Source organism: Melopsittacus undulatus, chromosome 9 (genome assembly GCF_012275295.1).
Source record: "Melopsittacus undulatus isolate bMelUnd1 chromosome 9, bMelUnd1.mat.Z, whole genome shotgun sequence".
Taxonomy (NCBI): domain Eukaryota; kingdom Metazoa; phylum Chordata; class Aves; order Psittaciformes; family Psittaculidae; genus Melopsittacus; species Melopsittacus undulatus.
The window spans coordinates 3,962,479-3,985,804 of NC_047535.1; the positions used below are offsets into that span (position 1 = coordinate 3,962,479).

At 42.6% G+C, this 23,326-nt stretch overlaps 1 protein-coding gene across 2 annotated transcripts in view; it reads left to right on the plus strand.

Moving 5' to 3' along the window:
• The window catches only part of IGF1R (insulin like growth factor 1 receptor), a 178,344-nt gene that overhangs the window by 24,501 nt on the left and 130,517 nt on the right, over window positions 1-23,326 (plus strand). For both annotated transcript variants that reach the window (XM_034066252.1, XM_034066251.1), the window contains exon 2: window positions 6,146-6,691. In XM_034066252.1, the coding sequence (XP_033922143.1) occupies window positions 6,146-6,691 (546 nt within the window). The remainder of the gene's footprint in view (window positions 1-6,145; window positions 6,692-23,326) is intronic.

The following is a 23,326-nucleotide window of genomic DNA, read 5'->3' on the forward strand; positions in this document are numbered from 1 at the left end:
AGGAACAAACTAGGCTGAAGACCAGGCCATGGGCTGCAGTCTGTGTCCAGCGATGACTGAATAACAGCACTCCCTTATTTTTCTTCTGCAGGGCTATATGGCAGCCCTGATGTTTTTCTTAAGCTTAATGGTTAGCAGTGAGAATGAAGAGAGAGGTTAAGGTCAGGTTTTACTTTTCCCTGTTTATAATCTCTATGTGCATAGTGTTTTCAGTCTGTTCCCTCTCTTACCAGTGATGTGTCCTTCTGCTCTTCCAAGCACTTGTGTACAAAAGAGGCACCTTTTAAATCAACTGATAGGCTTTATGATATGTTCAGTTCCTTTTTGCTAACCTGGTTCTAACCAGTTTCTCAGATAACATAGTGATTAGGATGCTGTCATCAGGCACAGTTGTCCTTTAACTTTCAAGTGTCTGCAAGGGATTTTTCGGAGCAGTTGGGTTTTTTCCAACATGTCATACAACCCCACTATTGAGTTGATCCTGTATATAGTAAACATGTCCATATGCAGGCCATTGTATGTAAGTCCACCCAGTGCAATAAACGTGTTCCTTGTTGCTGCGAGAGAGGGGTGGTAACTCTGGAGATGCTTGCCTGAAAGAGGATGCAGCATGCTGGGATCTGGGATGAGGGCTGCTGGACCACAGCCACATTCGGTAGCTGCTTTGGGCCCTTTTTTTATAAGGACCTGCCATAGATTAAAACTAAAAAACACATGATGAAAAGGAAGTGGCTCTGTTGGGAATAAATAACAACACTGTTCAGAAGATGTGCTGATCTCCCAAAAAGGCCCACAGCACTGAGCTGACATTACTGAAGGATGACGTGGTCAAGCCTCTTTCATTAGAGGAGCTGAGGAGAGAGAGCGAGGTTACTGTGTTCAGTAACATCAGCTCTTTGCTGACCAGAGAGCAGCAGTAGCTGTCTGGAAAGCAGCATGCTCATTGAAGTGGAGCGTGCTTGGAAAAAGCCATTATTGGCAAAGTGGGATTTTTCTTGCGGTGGTGGTGGTGTGAGCAAACTGGTCTCTAAAAGTAGAACTAGCCACAGTTGTTTTGTGTATTAAGCTTTGTAGTTCCTCCTTTGTGTAGGAAATCATCCAGCGCTGATGGTAACACTGTACTTGTTACCACTGTGCAGAGTTTTGGGGTAGAGAAGTTGAGCAACCTCGTGCCCTTCCTTAAGGAAGCCTTTTGAACCTTGTGGATCACAGGCTGTCCTCAGGATGGCTGTTGTAACCCCTGGGTAGCAAAGCAGCACAGGATTAGAACAATTGCTGCACTCTGTGTCTCTGTGACTGAGAGCTGCCTTGGTGCTGCTTTGTCTGAGATGTGTTGGTGTTGAGAAAGGTGGGGAGAGATGCTTGCTCCACCTTTAACTTCTGGCTAGTTAAGAATAGAGAGGCCAGGTGTTTCAGTATAGTACAACTGTTCAACATTACCCAAAGAAATAAAGGATCCTAGACAAGGCTTAAGATGTGAGAATGTGTGTTTTCTTCAAGAAAACCCTAAACAGTTCTATTTCTATAGAGCTTCTAAATGGAGTAACTGGGAGGAAAGCAACATTGGGAAGCAAGAACTATAGCAGGATGAAATTGTTTCTTGTTGGAAATGAATTCTCTTCACAGTGGATGTGTGAACTGTTGATCCTGCCCTGTAACACCTCAGTATTGATAATGCATTAACTGCTATGACTATATGTACAGCTGTGACATACTGTGGCAAGCAGAAGTTGTATGGTAAAGTGAATGTTGAGCAGCAGGCTTTCTGTAGCATCCCATTATGCAAAAAGAATGGTTCTCTTGAAATACTGAAGGGCAACAGGCAAGTCCTTTTAGGAGTAGCTAATGACCTGAAATAACTCTTAAGTATATAAAAAGAATCAAGACCTGCTGCATGGAGTAAATGATTATTTGATGATAGGTGAGGATCAAATAACAGGTATTTATGAAGGTAGCAAAGTTCTTTTCCATGTCAGAATGGTTTTTAGGGTCAAAATGAGCATTAGCAAATCATAGTTAAGGTTGAGATGAAACTGCTGGATCACTGTACTCTGAGCTCTGTCACACAGCACATGGCTTTGGTCTGCCCAGTCTGTGTGTACTCAATGGTGTCAGCTTGCTACCCATGTGCTGTGCAGTGTGTGTTTGTTCACAGCCTGTGCTCTGCTGCTTGGTGCCCCAGCTTGGAGCAGCTTTCGAGAAGGAGACTTGCCAGGAGATGCTGCCAGATCCAGGAGCAGGCTGCAGGTCGCATGAGTTACTCTCCAGCGTGTGAACCTGTTACATGCAATCATTTTCTCTCGTAGTTCATTGACCCTGTCTCAGTTACACGATCAGGCTTGGATCTGTTCTCTGAGTAGGAATGAGCTGCAGCTCCTCAGGCTGCGTTTGGAGTGGGCTTTTCTGTTATCTTTGCAAATTTACTTGCCCCCGGGATGGTCCCAGAAAATAAAGAGCACAGGTAGGTTACTACTGAAGGCAACAGGTGAAGCTCAGTGCTTTTGGACTAAAGCCCTGCTTCCAGGAGGGTGTTTGTGGTCAAGGGTGTAGGTAAAGAATTCATTGCTTCTCTTGGTCTTCTGCTGTATTGGAGACTTATCTTTTAAACAAATAGTGTATTTCTTTAAAGGACTAATTCTGATTCAGAACTAGGCGCTTAGTGTAGGGTAAGTCTGAGAAATTATGGGCAGTTTAAGGAAGAGCTTGGAAATCTGTAAATAGCTGAATGAACACAGCATCAATCTGGCTATTGGTAGTTATCATGTGTGTTTATAATCTACTCCAGACTATTGGGGCAGGGTAGTAAACAGATGTTGCATTTTTTCCTGTTAGTGAGCAGAATAAACACGTAATAGTTACACTTAATTTGGAATTGGGAATTGAAACCAAGGTGAGTAGCACTGGTCATGGTAAAAAAGCACTGTAGGCTGGAATATCAAAACTGTTAAATGGAATAGAAATGTTCCAAAGAGCATTTTATGTGCACATTGTTGTGTCTGACAGACCAGTTTATAGAGTAAGTCCATGTACTCTTTCTCTAAAATGGCATCCAAAGAAAACACAGCACAGCCAAACAGCCAAATGGAAAGTGTAGTTGACTTTGAGCACTGATTAATTTGTTTTTCTCATAATCCTCTTCAAGGCAGTGAGAAAAACGTGAGAAAAAGCTGAGGCATTATGTGGTGTGATTAACTTCTGTGAACAATGTCAACTTTACAGAAATCCCTTCAAATAAATACAGCAAACTAGAACATTTGCCTTAATTGGACCTTTCCCCCCCAAAAGTCAGTATGGACCAAGGTGCTCATCCCATTTCATGTTTGGGTCTCTGCACTTCTCATTATATGCATGAAGTTCTGTGAAATGTAGCTCAGTAAATGAGCTAGGAAGTTCTTAAATCACAGTGTCAACAGCACGTTCATCTGTAATCAATTTCTAACTTAGAGCCCACTGGACTTTATCCTTTTCCATATTGAGGGGATGATGTTTCATAACTGAGGGAAGTGAGTGCATACTTTTGCCATAAAGTTCCAGAAATCTCATAGATTTATAAAGGCATTAAATACCTAAAATTAAGTAACTTTCAAGCTGAAAGAAACATGCAGCTAAAAGCAGGATGACTTTTAAAGCCCAGCCTCAGAATAGATGCATGAACAGATATATAATGCTTTAGTTAACGGTTGCTGCCATTTCTCTTACAAATTGTTCTTTAGGGTATTGTAACTCAGCTGTTTTTAAACCCATCACTCTGGATCTTTGCCTACAAAATGTCAGCACAAGTGCAGATTTTATTTCTTTAACAAAATAAAGGGCTTGGAGCAGTTGGGCTTTCTAAAATTTCATGGCAGGAAAATAAATTGTGTTACTTTGCTTTGCCATCCCAGGAACCACCGTACTGTTCGCCCTGTTGTGCCAGCAGGTAGAGACAGAAACCAGAACAGTTCAATTGGAAGAACATTGTGTGTTCTGACTTGCCATTTTTAAGCAAGAGAAGCCCAATGTTGGAGTATAAATATACTCATGTGATTGTTGGGCTGTGCTTTGAGCAGAGGGCACTGGAAGGTGGATGCAGGGATGGTTGCTTTAGAATAAGATCTTGGAAGTCGGAAAGAAGGCGTGGATACCAGCTCATTGAAGGAATTCAGTCTGGGTTGAGGTTGTCTTTGCCATGGGTTCAGGAGAGAAGCCCACATGTCTGCTGCTCACGACTCAGTACATCTCTCATCACATCTGCTATCCTGGAGTACTTTAACATTCCCGATCTACCCTCTGGCTTTTAAAGCTGGGTAGTGCCAATGGAGTCACCCTTTTTTTATGGTTTTCCTGAAGTCAAAGCCTTGGCATATATTCCAGGCTGTTGCATGCAATTATTCTGTAGTCAGTATGCACTGAAAGGGGGATTTCCTGTGTTGCTGGTGGTGATGGCCAAGTGTTCCTGTTGGTACATTAGTTCTGGTGGTTTATTTATGTCTTTTGAAAGGTATAGGGAATGAATATTCATGCATGTACCTGGTTCTGGTGCAGCAACTCACCTTTTAATAGTCTCTGCTTTAAGCTCAGCTCTTAATAGAAGGAAGATTAGGTAATAGTTTGTGTAGAAAACATCTGTTTCTTAACAAAGATCTCACCCTGTTGGGGTTTTTTTATAAGTTGTCCCTCTAACAAGAAAGTCTTTAGCCTTTAAAAGACTTTAAAGTCTTTAAGTCCTTGTTGGGTATTAGAGTTGCTGTGGTTTTAGCATGCGAATGTTCTGGATCCTTTGTTAGCTTAAGTTATTAGTCGTAGATAAGTGTTGTGGGATAGCAAGGCTGCTTTCTATTGTCAGTGCAATTGCTGAATCTCTGGACAATTTGTCTGGGTTAGAACTTGAAGTTTTTTGGCTCTGGTGTTTGTTTAGACCTTTTCCTTGTCTGAGGAGAAGATGTTGTTAAAATAATTAAGCCTAGCATGCATAAAAAGAGAACCTTTCCACAAAATTGAATGCTTGGGGCTTATTCAAGTTCTGTGTTGCTTAAATAAACTAGCATTTTAGTCTCTTTGCTTACAAGCAACTTATCTATTCTGGGGAATCTTCTTCCGTATTTTCCACAAAAGACCTACTCTGAGGGTTTCCAAAACCAGCAGCTCTCTACACTCTGTAGTTTTTTGTTTTACATCAAAGTGCATTTTATGTGTCTAATTACTACATTATTAGTACACTTTTCTTCCAGCCTCTTTAACATTTTCATTGTTAAATTCATACGTCTGATTCATTCATATGTCTGATATGGAAAGACCAAATATATAGAATTACTTGGGAATAATCTGTTGGGTCGTTGTTTTCTAGAGAGTGCATTGAGTTCAGCCTGCTGTTTCCAAGGGAAAATTCCTCACTGGGATGCTCTGTTCTTGTAAATAAGTTTATCCTATGTTTCTTAGAAACTTTTTTCATGTCTTGGTGCCAAAATCAGTGCAATTTGCTTCACTGGAACATGCAAACAGGAATTTGGTGCATTAGCTACAAGTCCAAGTCCTTTCTTTTCTTCCCAGTCACAGTGCAGGCAGTGCTGACCACCTTTCCATGGATTTCATGTTATTGCTGACCTGTTGAGAGACTGGTGTTCAAGAATTAGGGCTCACTTGGCTTGTGACCATGGGAAGAAAGAGCCACTTGGGGGAAGTAGTTCTTTGGAAGGTGTCTCTTTGATTTGCATGTGTGTTAAGAGGGTTGGGTGATAAATTACAATGTAATGACCAGGGGATCACTGTAATACCTGATTTATTTGAAGTCATGTGGCTGAATCCCTGGTCTGGTCACATGTCATGGTGTGATTTGAAGCAGGGTGTGCAAATGCATTTAGTTTGTCTGTATGTCCTTCAGTCTAATGCAGCTTTTTTTCAACATCAATAACAAACCCACATTTTTCTGTGCTACATAATATAGACAGCTTGTGTGTCTGTGCTGGTCCTGGTAGTGTTCACAGCGATGGGTTAAACGAGATGAATGTTCAGTGCAGATCAAGTTGTCCTTTCCCATTTTAACATTGCAACCTAATTAAGAAGTTAAAGATCTTATGGCCATCAGAATATTCTACTTTCATCCCCATTTAAAAAGGCATAAAATGCCTTTATTTACTAACTTGCCTTTCTCCTTTTCCTTTTCCAGTTTGTGGGCCAAATGTTGACATTCGCAATGACATCCATGAGCTGAAACGCCTGGAGAACTGTACGGTGATCGAGGGTTTCCTGCAGATTCTGCTCATTTCGAAAGCAGAGGATTACCGCAACTTCCGCTTCCCAAAGCTCACTGTCATAACTGACTACTTGCTGCTGTTCCGTGTGGCAGGCTTGGAAAGCCTCAGTGATCTCTTCCCCAACCTCACAGTCATTCGTGGGAGGAACCTCTTCTACAACTATGCCTTGGTTATCTTTGAAATGACCAATCTTAAAGAGATTGGGCTTTACAACTTGAGGAACATAACCCGCGGGGCCATACGGATTGAGAAGAACTCTGACCTGTGTTACCTCTCCACGGTGGACTGGTCTCTCATCCTAGATGCGGTGTCCAATAACTACATCGTTGGGAATAAACCTCCAAAGGAATGTGGGGACTTGTGTCCAGGAACAATGGAAGAGAAGCCATTGTGTGAGAAGACATCTATTAACAACGAGTACAACTACCGCTGCTGGACCACCAACCACTGCCAGAAAAGTAAGATTTGAGTAGATAGTGTGTTTTTGTTACCTCTTTCTGAAGGCAAGGTTTAATTTTGTGGTTTTATTCTAATTCTTTAGCAACTTAAACTTTTATTCTGGTCGTGTGCAGTTCATGTAACAAGTTGTCCAGTTACTGCACTTAGATTCCTTCCCAGACAATAAGGGATCATCTCACTTAATTTAAAGAAACCCAACAAACCAAAACCGACAACAAAAACCCAAGACCCCACAAACTTCCTGGGTTGTTTCCACATGGAAAAGATGCAAAGCAAGTGTAGAACTACAGCCAGTACAGCAAAGCTGGAACCAGTTTTACCTCCCTGGAGGACTTTGGCAGGAGGTGGCTGTTGAACAGCATCTCCTCCTCCCTGCTGAAGTCATGTTACGTGTGTGCCCAAGTCAGTGCTGTACCAAAGCTGTTAACTGGACCTAGTTTGACTTGGTTCTTTGATTCCTTTGGCAGGCACCTTCAGAAATTGCTGTAACGGTCAATTCTGTACATGAGAACTCGGTTTCTGAAATCAGATTTTACAGTATAGTCTATAGTGTCAACCAGTCAATGGGTATCTTGACTCTTGGGGAAATTATCCTTGCCCTTTTTATTCCTGTGAGGCATGACAGGGGTTATGTCTTTCTGATAACAAGTATTAGCAAAACCAAAACCTGATCTCACTTTTTAAAAATAGAGTAAACAAATTCAGAGTTTACTCAAATAACATGATTACATGGCAGGCTTTGTGAGTTCATCCTGTAACTTCATGAAAGCTGAGCCTGGCGATATCAGTAAGGCTTAATTACAAACAGAGCTCACTGGGAGGAACAGTTCCTAAATTCCACTTGCAGTCCTGACCAGAGCTGCTGTACTGATGGTAAACACCAGTGTTAGAGACACCAGGGACAGGGCTATATTCAGATTACCTTCGTTTGGGGTCACCACTTTTTAGTAAAGTGGCTCTTCAGTTGCTTGTGAAGCCCTCATGTTCAATTAGAACTGAAATTAAAGTACCTTGTAGGGCAGAGTCAGTCAACACATGCCAAAAATATCTCTGGAAAAAAGGCATTTGTAGGGCTGTGCTTTTATTAATACTTCTTAAGGGAAATTCTGTTCTGTGATTCCATTCTATGAAATGAAGTTTGGTTTTAAACAAAGAAAACCCCTCGGCCTGTAACTGGGGAACTCTGTGACATGTTCAAGGTAAGGGACATGAGCTATGTCTTTTCCTTACCGTGTGCTGGTCTGAGTTAGGCTTCTGCAGGCCAAATTTATGTCACGAAGAGAGTGTAACTGTTGTCTACAGAGAGTGACCTGGGTGACTCCTGTGCAACCTCATGGCCTTCAGTGGTTTGAATGGATGTAACTGGAGTGTATTTAGTGACATACAGCAGCTTGCTTGCTTCCTGTTGTGTGCTCTGCTATTTGGAATAGACAAAAGGAACATCCAGACTTGCTGACTTTTAAGGGAATGTTAAAATAATTTGGATCCCAAATGCACATGGTGAGATGTGTTTGAATAAAATGTGTTTATAGTTATACTGTGATGGCAGCACTTTAAGGCAAGGTGTAGACAATGGTTTTCTTCTCCTGTATGCTTTCATCTGACTTTTGTGGGAGATTGCGAAGAAAACAAGTATTGGAGCAGAGCCTTGAAAGGCTTGTTAAGAACATTAGACTGTGCATAAACAGCATAGGTTTAGAGTATCTTGAGATACAGAGCATATAAAGAAATGAGCATGCTCTAATCAATAGCAAGAGAGAGCTGAACCTGTTTAATCTGTTTGTCGCGATAAGCCACTTTGAGGAAGAAGGCTTTAAATTTGCCAGCCATTCATCTAAAAAGAAAACAACCCCAAAGTACTCCCATTCTGAAGAAAAACAAGGGAGGTATAAATGTGCAGTTGTTGAAAAGGAAGCTTTTTGTCTGTTCTGCGAGATTGCTTGGACGCTTTGGCAATGAACTCTTGATCTGGAGAGGATTCTTGCAGTACAGAATTACACAAGACATGAAAAAGAATAGAGGCAAAGACACTGAAGTTACTGAGTGTTTCAATCTGCGTTTGCCTACCCGTAGAGAGATGACACCTATGTTATTTTCCAGGGAATATTTTTCTAGTGTAGTATCTAATTTAACCCTGACATTCTCCCTGTGCGTCACAGTCATGTTAAGCTGAAAACGCTGTCTGTCACTCAGGGTTCCTTTATGCCTTTTTATTTTTCTTCTCTCTGGATCTGTGGAGGAGTGTATATTAAGTCTCTTTTGTCCTTGTTTAGGTTTTACGCTGAAAGATCTGAAATTGGTGGGTAAATGTTGTGTGGGAACACTCAGTACTTTAAAGTAGCCTGGCTTCTGTTTAGTTCTGCTGTTGAGTGGAAGTTGTTTTTTTCCCCCTTCATTTTCTTGCTCACAAACAAAGGAAGAACCCCGTGCTTCCTTCAGTATAACTTGTGCAGGAACAATGTTGAGGGTGGAGGGAGGAGAGAGGGAAGGATATGCTTAGAATAAGCCATTGACATTTCTATAGTAGAACAAGCTACAAAGAAGCTGCAATTTTTACTTTTTTACTTACATTTTAAGGCTCAGCCTAAAGTGTTATCAGCTGCTCTGCCAGTTTGGTTGCCCTGGTTTCTGTGAAGCATACATGCATTCCTTTACCTTGGGAGTGCCCCAGGCAGCAGCCTCACAAGCATGCTTCCTTTGGAGCTGCGGGGTGCTGTGTTGGGGTTGGTATGCTATCATCTCTCTGCCTTGCACCTACCTTCCTTTTGGCATATCAGATGCCAGCTGTACTTCACTTGGGATGCACGTCCGCACAGAAGGATCCCTCAAGATAAAAGGAGATTACTGAAGTTGTTTACCTCAGTGCTTGTGCTTTGGGGCCCAGGTAGAGATGGGAAAGATAAAAACTGAGAGTCCAGACATACAAATAAGATCATAGCTTGCTTTTTCCTCCCCCTTTTTGTGGCAGTTGTGACTGCTGGAGATGTTTATGGAAGCTGCCTGCATCTTGCTAGCGATTGATGTGAGAACCAGAAAAACTGTTCCTGCTGTGCCCCTGAAGGACTCGTTTCTGACACTCCTGCTTTGCCTGTCCATTGGTCTGCTGGAAAGAAAACTTTGGTTCTTTTCTCTATTCCTTTTGCTGATGACTAAGTTCTGAGGTCTGCTGATTTAGTCACTAGGCCTTTGTAAGCCTGCAGAAACCAAATGTAAATTACAGCCTTGAAAGCCTGCCTGGAAGTTCAGGATCCCTTGTCTGCCATAACCTTTGTGTTGTTTTGCGAACAAGTCCAACTAATGCTTCCTGAGATGCCTTTGCATTTGCTGGGGCCATAAGAAATTAACTAGTTTATGTGGCAAAGCAATGGCCAAGCTAGCAGTGGTCCCTATATAACATACATGGTATAAGGGTGGTTTTTTTTCTTCATCTCAATTATTTGTTTGCTCTCCATCCACCCCCCAGTTATGCTGGAGATGCTCTCTCAAGCGTTAGTTGAAACCCTTCCTTTCATACTTGGATAAGAGAGAGACTAGGGATCTGGTTATGGGGAGGACAGACTGTCAACAACTGCTTTGAAGGGGTAATGGCTTTAACTGCAGCTTCTGTACTAGAGCCCAATCTGGAAGTCTGGGTCTTCCCTTTGTGAGAGCAAATTCTGGTGCTGCACAGAGGGGATGAAACAGGCTTCCCATAAAAACAATGAATGCGTATCTGAATTGCATGAGGGGCCTTTAAGATTAGATTTGTCACTGGCATAAAAAACAAGTAGGTTTAAATTGGCATTGTAGAGGGAATGTGGATTAGGGCCATAAGCATTATGCACTTGTTTCAAAAGAGGCGAATTTGATGTGAAAAACAATGGCTCACATGGACTGCGCTCCACAATACAACAGAAGACGACTTTCAGCTTCCGAATGTGTCAAACTGAAGACCACAGAAAAGGCATGTGAGGATTTGGAGGCTGATAAAGAAGCAGATGGCAGCTAAGCACAAAATGTTTTTAATGAAAATGTATCCTTATTCCTTTTTGAATTGGTTTGACAGTGGCCTGAAAAGATATGGTGCATGTGTGGAATGAGGAACAGGAGGGAGAAGATGACAGTGAGTGGGAAGAATGGTCCATATGTACCTTCTACTAAAATGTTTAAACATATGGAGACAGTAACATGATGTATTCTCACAAATATTCGGAACTTGCTCCTGTTTGTTTACACGGAGCTCAAAAGATAATGCAGTTGAGTGGTATCGTTTGACATCACTTCATTGACTTGTGCAGTACTTCCCAGGGTAGCCATCTGGGAATGTGCTCCCTGTTGATTCAGCAGAGTAGTGGTGAAAACCATGTGATGGGTATTTTTTTTCCCCCTTCTCTCCTCGTTTTTCTCCCCTCTCTGAGGAGTATTCACTGTATTCCCTTGTCCTTTAGAGATACTGAGCATGCATGAACAATGTAGACAAGAAAAGAGAGAGAAAGAAGTAGGGAGCCAGAGGTGCCAAATCAAATTGGCCTTATTACGTCTGCATGCTTTTTTCTGGTTGCTGCTTCTTTTAAGGTTTTTTATGTGTTTTCTTAAACTCCAACATACAATAAAAAACACATATATCAGAGGACATCACGTTTTAAAAGCTAGACTGCTTTTAGCAAGCAGATTTAATGTAGTACAAGGTTAAGTGAAGCCGGTGTGTGTAATGCCAACCCTACCTTTGCTGGGCTGAAAATACAAATACTGTATAAACCATTGAAAGGGACAGGGTGTTTGTCCATTTGGTTGCTGTACAAACTCACCAGCAAATAAACATCAGCTGAAAGGAATACACAGAAAGGGGGACAATAAAAAGAGGCACAGTTGGTGTCACGGAGTTAGGAAAACCTGGAGCATGTTAGAAACTGTTGTTGGTGTTTGCATTCTGAATGAAGTTTTTGCTTGAGCTTCGCTCCCCTCCTGAGCCTGCTCTTGAGCCAGAGGTTTCCCAGAATTTTTATTATGGCTGTGAGAGCATATTTAATGAGGAGGCTGGAATGGCCACAGAGGGGTTCAGGCCAATGTGCAGTTCATTACTGCAGCAGTGGTTGATGTTCTGAGAAAAGGGCTAAAATTAAACAAATGTATACTTGGCGTTTGGCTTTGTTCTCTTGCCGAATGCCATAACCTGGGAAGAATATCTTGAACCTTGCAGCTTGTGCTGGTCACCGAGCACGAAGTGCTCATGCTGAATACTCAGCCTGGCTTCCTAGTTTCTCTTGGCACTGAGATGTGTAGTGTTTTTGAGAGGGCTTTAGATTCTGGAGTTGTGTTTTCTGGTACTGACAGACTTGATGCTGTTAACCAGGCCCGTCAGTGACACTTTGCCATGGGTTAAAAACAAACATTGTAAAAATCCCTTTAAAGGTTTAGATCATTCATTCCCCCACATTTTGGAATAAAGGGTTTTTGTCTTCTACTCACATGTACACACAGTTTTCTCCTATCCTTACAAAACATCATGTTTTACACTTGATTCAACTTGCTTTATCTTTTCCAGTCCAGAGGTGGTTTTATGTTCACTAGGTCATATGTAGCCATATTCCAGTGGCCATCCATGTTATTGGATAAGTTTATTTCATTTGGTACCGTTTATGGTAATGGTGAGGGGTAATTAATGTGTACCATTCATTGTGGAATGACAGATTAGTGTTGCCATGATTGCATTGGAAATGCAGTGCCTGTGAAGTGATAATTGGGAGGTTAAATGTATGTGCTCGTGGATTCTGAGTAACACAAACTCTGTTTTGCATTGTGACCATTCTGATCTCAGAAAAATGAGGCTTAGCAATTCTAAACCTCACACCAAACTTGACCAAACGAGGAAATGGAGTCAGAGTTTTTTGTGCTTTATGTAAATGCATCTTGTAGTCGCAGTTAAACAAGAGCATGATTGAAACCTGGCTGGACAGAAAGCTTTTCTGGATCCACACTGTGCCTGTCTTTCATGGCTTCAGATGTTTGCCTCGTGAAACATTGAAATCATGAGTAATGCTTATTGCTACTTCGGTATGGATTTACTTGAATTGTCTCATGCCTAGCAACTGCTTCACTGTCAGAAAAAGAACTATAAAAATATAATTGGAGGTCACTTGTCAGAAATAGCCATTCCCTGGTTTTATGGGTTGCATGTATGTTAATCCCTCAGTTTGATTTCTCTGATGCTCTGTGCTACAGGGTGGAGAAGAAAACCAATGCCAGTCCTTCTTATGAGATACAAAAGCATTGCCAGATTGTCATGCATGGTGAGCACTGTTTATATGTGTAGTGCTTGAGGAGTCCTGGTCTGACCCCTCATTACATGGAGGACTTGGTAGCCCAGGGGGCCTGAGGCTGTGGAGCAGAGGGCGATAGAAAAACGATCATATTCAGTGAGGGTTTCTAAGATGTTGCTCATTTATTTCAGTCCTAAACCCAAACCCTTTATAACCTCAGTGACAGCCCAAAGGTGCTTCCAGAGGCACTGCTGCACATTAGTGATCATCTGATGCTTGCTGGGGTTGGAAACAGAATGTTTTGGGTTGGTTTATGACACTTCTGCTGTTCTCAGTGACTTCTGTTCTAAAGGAGACTGCGGATGATGCGTTGTTTAGAGGATCATTTTCTGTTTTACATTCCTGTGCAGCAGTACCACCTTGAATCTATAAACTTATATACACATCTAAATTTGAACCCAGTCTTTGATTAACCTACTTAATGTAGACTTCCAGGCCCCATTCATATATATTAACCAAATGTTTGTTAATAAACAGTTGTGTTGGCCAGTTAATTACATGTAATATAATGTAATTTTATGATGAATTTGCAGAACAACTGGGAGCTGGGAATAGCTGGGAGTGTTATAGGGAAAATGTCAGGGAAATGTCAAGTGCAAAACCAGAAGGAAGCTGTGTTTTTGCTGGGTTCTTGCAAATGTCGCAGGGACAAGGCAAACCCAGCCTGGCAGAGTTCTCTGTGGCACTTATCCATGCAAGGAGTCTGGCTTTGGCTGGCTGCTGGCTTTCCTGTGCATTTCTGGTTTGATAGTTAATGCTCGCATGGATGTCCAGTGAGGGGGTGAATTCAGCAGTGTTGCTTTTAGCTTGGTGGGGCCCTAAAAACATCTGGCCTTCACCCAGCAATCCCTTTCCATGGAATGTGTGGAAATGCATCTTTGGTGGTGCCTAACCTGCAGTTGAATTGGGCTGAAATGGGCTGAAGGAGGCTTGGAGGTGGACATGAACTTGTGAGCCTACTTGTCATAAGAAGGTAAAACTTGGGTTCACCCTTGGTAGGAATAGCACCATCTAAAACATCTGAATGGTAGGCACCATTTTCCTTGTTTTCCTTCCTGAAATGCACATGAAAGGAGGAGTGAATGGTACTTCAGCATTTTCATGAACTGTTTTCATGTGGCAAACAAGTTTTTCAGTGTTCTGCAGTGATGAAGAGCCTTTGTTTAGCCTTCCTGCCCACTAATAGTGCCATTTCCTTCTCAAGTCTGTTTATGGCTCTGGGAATTAACTTGTAATAAAAAGATGCTCAGATAATAGTATGTTCATACAGCTTGAACTGCCTTTCACTTCTGAGGTGAACTCAGCCTGGTTCAGTTGTCCACTGCCTCTTCCTCCCCCTCCCTCACTGTTTTCAGTGTTCGCAATGGAATGTGCATGTGCTATCAGCAGAGCTCTAAAAATGATTTAGCAAGTAGCTTGCCCACCATAGGATGGGAAGGGGCGGAGGTGCCCAGAACCTGGGTTTCTAAAGCTGGAAACCATATGGCAGTCTCTCAGTTATGTTGTTGTTTACGGTTTCTTGCTGGGCAAAGTGAACTTGTAGTTACCTGCCCAAAACCTAGTTCCGTATGCCCTGGCTAATTATTAAATGCATATGTATGGCCCTTGACAAGGTAGGAGGGAATGAATGCAGCACATGACGTGAGGATCCCTCTTGGAAAGGCTGGTGGTTTTTGGAATTTGGGTGCTGATTTGCATGTCGAGAGAGATTTGAGAGGCAACTCCAAGTAGTTGTTACTTGTTAAAGCTCAGCATATACTCCTAGGTGGATCAGATTTGGAGTTTATACACCAGTGCGACCTCCCTGATGTGTTTTTTCCTTGTTGCAACATATTGGGTTTATAGGCGCTTAACTGTTCCCTTCTTAATAAACAGTCCTCTATAGCTGTTGAGACTCATCCCTTCCCAGCACACTCACCCTCCCTCCATGAATCCCTTCTCTAACTTTTTACTAGCATAACTCAGCTGAGGGGTCTGTTTCTCCTACTTTGTTTTTCCCCCGCTTAACGTGTGAGGAATACATATGGATGATGAAAGGTTATAGTTTTGGGAAATGATGCCATTTAGGAAGCATGTTTGAAGTGTTGAGCGCGCGGAGAAAGTCTTTTATATCAATGCAGGCCTTGGGAGGAGGAGATGTTTTTCTATGTATAGAAACTTCCCGTATAGGATGGCAAGAGGAGGTTGCAGGGGGATTGCCTGTCTCTTTAAGTGGGTTTATAATTGGCTAGGAATTTTTGTCAGCTTAGTCACTGCAGCATTCAGCGGATGAGGGAAAAAAACCACAGGCCCCAACCGTTACGGGCCGTGGATAGGCTCTGTCATCCCAAAGGAATGCATGTGAACAAAACACTTTGTGCGGTGCAACCGTTGGCCTAAACAGTATTGCATTCTTAAAGCAGGCTCTGAGTCACATGGAGCAGATGGATTGTTTCACTAAAATGGAAGTTATGTATCACTGAGCGCCCGGATCAAGCTTTTGAGTGTGGTTTGAATAGGTCACGATATGCGAGCGTGATGAAGGGGTGTAAAGGTAGGGAAAAAAAGAAGCAAGCTCCTTGTTCTGTGGTTGGAACAGTTTCTGTAACATTAAAAGAGGAGGAAAGGCTTTTGCTGTGTTAATTACTAGGCTGGTACACCGGCCTGAAGGTTTCTTTCTAGACTTCAGACAAACATGGTCGCAGTTGTGCGGCGCTTTGTGTTCATGCTGCCCAAGCGAACCCAAAGAAAACCCCATTGGGAAGGGAGTGTGTGTGTAAGAAAAACACCAAACCAAGCCCCAAACCTATTTGCTTTTCTCACAATGAAACCAGCTGCTCAGCTCTTTCTGCCCCCATCCTGCCCAGCCTCTTGCCCTGAAATCTATCTGTTGTGTTCAGTACATTGATGAGTGAGACAGTAGCTCTGTCGCTGTGGGTGCCTTTCCCTGTGTTTTTGGCTTTATCTCTTCCCTTTAAGGGATGTGCGATGATCCGATAGGAGCATTGCCAGTCTCCAGCCTTTCAAAGTGTGCAGAGGAGGAGCTGTGACTTCTGGCTACACAAATGCAGAGCTGTCAAGTGATTTTTTTAGTTAATTTCCGCCCCCCCTATTTTGTGGGGAATCCTCTTTAAAGAGTGGTCTCGGATTCCAGGATTTAACAGGAAACCCAGCCTCCAGTTGGTGGATATTGACAACTGCTGTCACTTGGCAGGCTGTTGCTGTTCGCAGTAGAGCAAGTTTGGAGGTCTTAATCTGGTTATCGCCAGGGCAGGTGTTTCAGAATCAGTGCCTCCCTCCCCATGTAGTATTAATTGAATCTTAAATCATTACAACACAAAGGGGAAACATTGACTGAATTCCTTTCCATCTCTGAGCTTTCCTTGTGAAGGCAGCACATGAATAGGAGCTTTGCTAGAGAAGATGGTTTACTTTCTAAGCGCTTTGATGGAGGCTGTTTGGCAGAATGAGAATTGACTGGTCCACGTGAAGCACTACACGCAGAACCGAAATTGCAGTGAGTCACTGTCTGCTCTTGTCTTTTGTGATCTGAGAGTCTGGGATAAAACACTGCAGTGGGTGTTACAGATAAAACCCAGTATGCAAATCCTTAATTCAGAGATGAAACGTTCTTCCTCTTGTACTTGCTGCAGTTGTTTGTCTGCATCCATTTCTCTTCTGTAGAAGGGAATTAAAGTAATCAGTAATACCTTGTTCCAGAAAACAGGCAGAGTGGTGGCAGGGAAAACAAAGACCCCTTCCACCAAACCAGCTGTAGGGAGGTTTCAAATTCAAGGGCTGGTTTAGGATCAAGTGGTTTACAGGAGAATATAAGTACTTGGGGTATATCTTACAGTTGGAAAAAGTCATTCTTCCTAGGCAAAGAATTTATTCTTTTCTACCCATAGGAAGCTTCTTCATACAGTTGGAATTGTCTGCATGTGGCAGATGAAGTATTTAGGGGAAAAATGAAATACAGGGGAGAGAGAGTGAGAGGATGTTTTTGTGAATGCAGTGGATCGGTATGGCAGCACCTGGTGAAAGGGGAAGGACACTGAGATCTGTGGTGATTGCAGGTCCCAGCTGCTGGTTTCTTGTGACTTGAGACCTGGGCTGCCTGCTTAAAAGGAACATTGTGACCTGGTATTGCTGTATCATGGCACTGTTTCAGTCGTATTAGGATCATTGTGCAGTACCTGTGGTATGCTGTTAAGTCTCTGGATGCAGTGCCCATGTGCTTCCCGAATAGATAAACTTCACATCATGCATGTAGTACCTGAACACTTCAAGCTGTGAAGCTTTCTTGCTTTTCTTGTCTACTCATTAAATATTTAGTGAGATGGTGGCTGGCCTGTGATGAGGGAGGAGGAGGAAATGTTACTGAACAACACAGGGCTTCCAGTCACCATAAATGGAGCAAAGCTCTGTGCAGATCCTCCAAGGGATGTGCTGTGTTTACATTGAGCGTGCCTAATAAACACAATCAGCAGTAGGGTTCCTTCAATGAAACTGCAAAGCAAGAAGTAAAAACATTTGCTTTCCTGTATGTGCTGAGTGGGCTGCGTGATCTGACCTGCATGCGAGGGTGCTGTCTGGACAAAGAATGCCATGAGCAAGTGGACAGCTATTTTGCAATGTTACCCTACTCATTCTTCTGCTATCCCAAGAGACATTGGGATTGGTGTGAATAGCTCTGTGCCATGTCTGCTTAAACACAATACCTTAAAGCAGGAATTGGGAGAAAACCCTCTAAAATGACAACATTCCTGTCTCCAGATCTTGTTAATAAAGGCTGAAGGAAGAGTTTCCTTCTAGCTTGTGTCCCCAGCAAGAACACCAAGTGTGGTAATAACTTGTCTGCATTCTTGCAAGCCCTGCTCCTGTCCTCCTTGTAAGACCTCTGCCTTTCCGGTCCTCCCCTTCCAATAAGCTCTTGAGAAACTGGAGCCTTCCCTTTGCCTGCATGGTCCTTATCACTGTTCCCACAGCAGCACAGAAATGATGTGCCTGTCTATTCCATTCTGCTGCTGCTTGGTGAACTAATGAGCAGAGGCACTGCAGCTGCCAGGAGGAATTCCTTTCCAGTAGTTCTGCGAGGGAAGTCAGCAGGATTAGGGCCTGGGTAAAACTTGATGTTTCAGCAGATCTGCTATGCAAACCATTTGGGTGAGGGAGAGAGCAACCAGAGTGGCAACCAACTTTGCTTGAGGCAGAAACAAACTGTGGGAACAAGGAAGAGACTGTCTTGTTCTTTAGAAGCCAGAGTGCTGCTCAGAGCGCTTTGCTGTGCTACATACATACATACATACATACACATACTTCTCTGCAACAACACCCCAAGTTACTGTCTACTCTGGCTTAGAGGAAACAATTATTCCAAATGCCTTTCTTAACAGCCTTTTGAGCTGCTCTGATGTTTTGCTGTTTTGGATGTGCCTGCTCGTGCCAGATCGTGCACTGGATCTCGCCCTTCTGGAGCTCCTACTTAGTTATCTCTGCAGGCAGGAGCATCGGGCACCTCCCAAGCCTTTATAAATAGAAATAAACATTTCAGACCGGCTCTTCCTTCCTTGATTAAATTTATAGGGTTTGTGTTGGGCTTGGTTTGGTTTGTGTGGGTGAGTGGGTGTGTCTTGTGGATGAAAAAGTAATTGCAGGAGAGCCGGAGTCAAAGGAATATGTTTCTGTGGCAGTTTGGAAGCCGTGAGGTCTTTGGTCATTTTACTTTCGGGAGTCACTTTACATGAAGGTTCTGCTTTCTATGCTTTTAAGATGTTGGTTTTGTTCCCAGTGCCTGTCTAGTGAAGTGCAGCTGCTGTGGGAGGCTGCAGACATTGGGCCATCACTATGAAGTGTTTCAAGGTCTCTCTCCAGAGACTTCAGCTGTATTAGGAGTGGGTGCTACAGGTAGACGTTGCCATGGTACTGTTGGAAGGGTAGCCTGCAAACAGTAGCTTTCTAGGATATAACTGAAGTGTAGTGTTTGCAGTAACCAGTAGAGGAAGAGTCTACAGATGTGATGTACAGTGTGTCCTTGAGTCCAGTTAGGTGAAGCAGGTGCTAAACTCTTGTTTGATTTTCTTGTTAAGCTCTTTGTGCTCCTGATTTTTCCCCATTCTTGTGAAGCAGGTCAGGTTTAACCTACCTTCCTGCTGCAGTAGTGAACACTTGAGACTTCTATGTAATATGTGTAAAATAAGATTAGCAGCAATAACAAAAACACAGTGTTTGTGCTGCTGCCGATGTGAGAGCTAATGGAGCACCCAGAGGCGAGTGATGAACCAGTTTGACAGGGACCAGGCCCTCTGGTTTAGCAAGCCGCTCTATTCCCAACACAAGTGATGGATGCAAGTTAGACAGTGATTGCAAACTTGCTTGGTTGACTTTGCCTCAGTGCTTCCTGAGCCAAGCTGCTTTAATTATATGAGGGAATTGCTTCTCAAAATGTCTTCCAGGTAAATCATTATCTGTACTTGAATGACTCTTACATCTGAAGCAGTCTTGTCTCCAGGTGAGGAAAGTATTCCTGAGGGTCTGTTCTACACACATTTCCTTTGGAAGACCTTTATTGACATGTTCTCATCTGTTTTCTCGCTTATTGTGACACTATGCCAGAACCTGCATATGTCCTATGCATAGGACTATGCAAGAAAATAGTAATTGTAGAGAAAAATTGCTCTGAGCCAGATGGTCTGCTTTGAAGTACACATTGTAGAGGGCTGTTTGATTTGTCTTCAGCACTCTAATTTGTAAGTTTGAGCTACAGAAAGCCTCCGGAGTAGAGTGATGGTTCAAACCCTTTGCATTCTATAATGTTTTGAATGATATATTGCTTTGACAAGCTTGTTGCTTTCAGTTAAAAGAGAGGAAATGTTGTTAGCTGATGAAAGGACTTTGCAGATATTGATAAAGCATGAAGAGTGCAAGTGGCCTTCAGAAAGGTTGCCTCTGTGGACAGCTGCCTAACTGAAACAACAGAGTTAAGTCTTTCATGTTACTACACACAAGCCTTTTCTTACATCTTAGTGCTGTAATTTTGGGCTGTGCTTTGGGTGGATAAACTACTTAACAGCTTGAGTCATAGTGGTGCACGTATCCACAGCTTCAGGTAAAGCATAGGCTGAGGTGAGTTTGTGCAGGTCAGTCCTCACCGAGTGAACTTCCAGTATTGAAACTTCTCTTGCTCCATTTATGTTCATACTCTCTGGACATTCTGCCAAAACCAGTTTGCAAACCAGAGTATCCAAATTAATACTGAGTATTTCTCTGTGGATGCATCATGTTGCATCTTGCTTCATCCTGGGACAACACAGAGAAACTAAAAGGCATGTTCCAGTCTATAGGGAAGAGTTTTGGCTGTATCAACTTCCTATCATTGACAGAACTATGCTGCAGCCTTGCCACTGATTTCTTACCTAGTTTCTTACTCCCTGTATCATCAGTGTGGGTTTTTTACATGAAGCAGTGGGGTTATACTGCAACATAACATTATTTTAATGCCTCACATGGCAGGAATATTTCCTGGGGAGAGGCTTAGCTCTTTCAGGGTATAATAATGATAAAAAAGTGGTAAAATTTGGCTTCTTAAGTGAGAGACCCTACTTGATGGATTTTATTCATCTTAAGGAGCATTCTGGTCCACAGCTCTCTGATGGGCAGTGTGACAGCTCCCATGTAAGGTGCTTGAAACCAGGAGTCCTCTTGGAAAATCTAGGCCAGAGGACTTTGCCAAGTGTAAACATTGTCTCATGGTGTGAAAACAAGCAAACAATTTTAGTTCATTAATGTAATTTACTTGAAGACAGACAATGAACTTGACGTGGCTGTGTATACCCAGGCTTTTATGCCATTCGTTTATCTGATTGATTCTTAAATTGGTTGGTTTAGAGCAGGCCAACCCAAAGTGACTTAATCTATAGTAGTAATTCCTGGATTGTCCAATTATACTGGATTTATTTATTTAAGCAGTCACCTTAAAACTAAATCTTCCGTTTGACTTCAGCAGGAGTTTCATTGGGCCTTTCCATTGCTTCTTTTACTTAAACCTGGAAGGCAGAAGGCCTTGGATTGTTGCAGCTATTTCTGCAGCTAACTGGAGAGAAACCCCAGCATAACTGTGGAATTGGGTCCTATTCAACTCCCATTGGAGCCAGCTAGTGGGTATACACTGTGATTTCACTGTATTTCACGGTGGAAGCTCCAAAACCAGCATCTCAATCTTGGTGATCTGTCCTGGAATCAGAGAGGGATGGGAAAGATGCTGCCCTCCATCCTGGTTTGGACCAATCTTAACAGGAATGCTGCTGCTCTGTTGAGAGGCAGAGATTTGTGAGTTGCTACCCATCTAGCAACCACAGTAACTCACTTTTGGGGAAAAGCCTTGCACTGTAGTTAGTGCAGCCCTTTTGTGGTGTCTTGCCAGTGTAGGTGGCTGGAGAGCTTTTCCTCTGTCCCCTTCCACCTCCCACATCTTCTGGTTATAGTCAGAACCGCACCTGAACAGAGTCTGTCTCCTGCTGCCCATCACAAGTGGCTGATGAAGATGGAGAGCTGTTGCTGCTAAACTTCTGCAGGCTTCAGAGCAGCTTCGCCCTGTGCGTGGCTCACGTGGCTGTAATTGGGATTATGGAATCTCCCCAGTCCTGTGTGTTCCCCAGGGTTTGTTGTTGTCAGACCTCATTTTACCCCCCCACACCCTTCTTCCTCTTTTTTGTTAATCCATGAGTTTTGGAAATGTCTGAATAGTGTTTATTGCTTCTTATTGTTTGGGTGGGAAAATGGCCATGGAGCTTTGATTGTTTTATGGCAGGAGAAAGGCCTTGTTGGAACCCCAGGCACTTCTTTTTTTAACCCCAACAAGGAGTGCAGAAAAGAAACCAGTAATTTAATTCCAAGTGAAGAATTTCTTGCTGGTTCTAGCCTAGGGACATGATTTATTTGAGTCCAAAAAATCAACCAGAAAATAAATTTAATTACTTTCTAATGTCTTGTTAAAGCATGGATCAGTCTGTAGTGCAAGTGAGCTTTGGAGCGACTGGTGAGGAAGAACATAGGCTTGAGCTTTGATGGTAGATTAAATGTTGGATGTCAGCGCTTTCTCTGATAACAGTGCTGTTGAGAGCTGCCCTGGCACACCAGATTCCCCTGCATGCCTGTAGCTTGCTGTGTAAGTTAACTCGGGACTTCAGCTTGTTTTGTCATGCCTCATTTGGAAGGTTTTGGTTTGGGAAGGGGAAAATAATGCTGCCTGCTTCAAAACATCTAAACCAAAAGTGCAGGAAGCTGAAGTGGCTGATTCTGGAGCTTGTGAAAGAAGGCTTGTGTTTTCCTTCAGAGAATGTAACTTAGTTTTATCTTGGTATATCTTTGAAAAGCTTGATCATTAGTATCATTAAAATATCAACAGGCTGATAAATCATGACTGTCTGCTCTTGCCTTGCCATTTGGTTGCTTTCTTTGTTGGAAACATTCCTTTGTGCAAGAGGAAGCTGTTTCTCCCAGCACTTCTGATGTGTATTAAATTTATTAGTTTCAGAAAGATGCTGAGCAATGCTCCTCATGCTCTAGAGTCTTGCATATTTCCTGTGGGTGAAGAGAAAAAGTGCTTATTTACTGTATTCCCAACAGTTTAAAAGGAATGTTTGTAGACACTCTGTGTCTGTGTTAATTTATATGCTAAACACTGCTGATAGGGATTTGAAACATGTCAGGTTGTTAGATATTAATGTTCTCTGTATACAGGAATTTGCATACTTGGGTTTAAAGTTGTAGTGACTATCCCCTGGTGAGAGAAGTCAGGTGATTTATTACTGTTCTCTACACAAAATACTTCGAATAAACCTTAAACTGATCTTTTTGTTCCCTTTTCCAGTGTTTTAAATCTTTAATTATACCACAGTATTTAGATTAATCTGAACTTGTTCGGAGTTGTGAAGGTGTTACCTCTTCTCTCGTTGATGAATTGTTTGCTCTCTTATGGTCCTTCACTTGAAGATGTTAAACTGGGCACAGTTTATACCTGTCCTATGCGTGCTTTGTGGGAAGGACACTGAAGTTGCAGTGCCCCATCTGTCTGATAAGGAGAATAATCTTATTTAACATGAATATTGTCGTCCACCAGCTAATGCTTGTGAGTGGTTCCAGGTACCTTTCAGAGACAACATACAGAAGTGATGAGCATCTTGCCTGGAAATGTCCTTGCTAAATGCATTTTTGTTACTCTATAACCCTATTTTCTTCTTTTGCACTGGACCAGTGATGTGCAGGACTGTAATACTGGTGATGCAGCTTGCTGCTTCTGGAAAATACATCTGTTTGGATGGGAATGCTAGAGGTTTTTTGGAAGCACGTGTAAAG